General features: G+C 45.6%; 1 protein-coding gene across 1 annotated transcript; it reads right to left on the bottom strand.

Moving 5' to 3' along the window:
• Positions 1-565: 565 nt before the first annotated feature.
• Positions 566-715, bottom strand: SMAP1 (small acidic protein 1). Its single transcript, XM_089997677.1, has one exon. The coding sequence runs from the start codon at positions 713-715 to the stop codon at positions 566-568; it is 150 nt and encodes a 49-aa protein (XP_089853803.1).
• Between the last annotated feature and the right edge of the window lie 360 nt (positions 716-1,075).

The raw sequence follows: 1,075 nt of genomic DNA, 5'->3' as shown, positions 1-1,075 counted from the left end.
TCGTTTTCAACATAACTAATGGTGCTGAATGTAATTGAACAGAAGCAATGGCAGGGAGATAGTAGCACACTTCCAATCCCAAAATTTCTATGTCATCTTTTTCTCGCAAAGATTCTTTCTTGTTTTGCTTACACAACAGCAAGAGTCGATGTCAATTGACAAAGTAATCCCCACAAGAACACGTCTCCAAACACCAACAAACCAAAAATCAAAATCAAATTGCCCAACACCCTCGCGTAAATGATAGGCCATTCAATAAACCGAAACTTCAAGAGCTTCACACACATCAATGGTGAGTTTGGGTGTACCAACTTATCCGGATAACCGGGATAATCCACGTTCCAGTTTATCTTGATAAATGGGTGCGTCCAAACACCACTTTAGAGACAAAACAGAGCACAAAAAGGAAAACCCCAATAAAGACGGATTACTCGTAACAAAAATCACTCGTAATAACAAAGGTTTTCGCAGTTAGGCGATCCATCCGATCAAAATAGACGGTTTGTAATACAGTAAAAAGAGTGCTAACGTATACTGGGGAACGAATTGCGATACAGGGGAGTGGTTAATTGATGTCGGTATCGTCGAAATCGTCCTCGAAGGCGTTGAAGAAGAAGTCGTCGGTGAGGGGCTTGTCCGGCAACGCGTCGGTGATCAAGTCGAGGGGATCGCCGTCGTCGACGTCCATGGCGATGGTGGAGCCCTGTTCGTCCATCGTGTGGTAGACGTAGAGAGGAACGGACTTCAGAGAGAGAGAGAGAGAGAGAGATTTGGTGGGGGAGGGAAAGAAGGTCTTGGCCCGTTAGGATCGGGTCGGATGATCCGGATCCGATCCCACTTCTGGACGGGCTGTTCCAAGTTGCAAACGGTTCGGATTCAGGATGGTGGTTTTGCAGATTTTGGCTGTTCTGGATCCGACCAGATCCGACTCCCCAATGTATTTTTTTTATCCGAAATCTGAACCATTCGCATGGATCCTAGTTCTAAGTCCAGTTTGGTGGGTTTTTTTTTTGGTCAGACAGACTTTCCCGCCTTAAGTCTAACCCAGCCTTGATCTTGGTCCTAATTCCAGGTA

This window comes from Nuphar pumila, chromosome 2 (genome assembly GCF_984573655.1).
Source record: "Nuphar pumila chromosome 2, dmNupPumi1.hap1.1, whole genome shotgun sequence".
In the NCBI taxonomy this organism is placed as follows: Eukaryota; Viridiplantae; Streptophyta; class Magnoliopsida; order Nymphaeales; family Nymphaeaceae; genus Nuphar; species Nuphar pumila.
The sequence above is the reverse complement of the archived record's forward strand: the minus strand, read 5'-3'. Positions and strand labels throughout refer to the sequence as shown.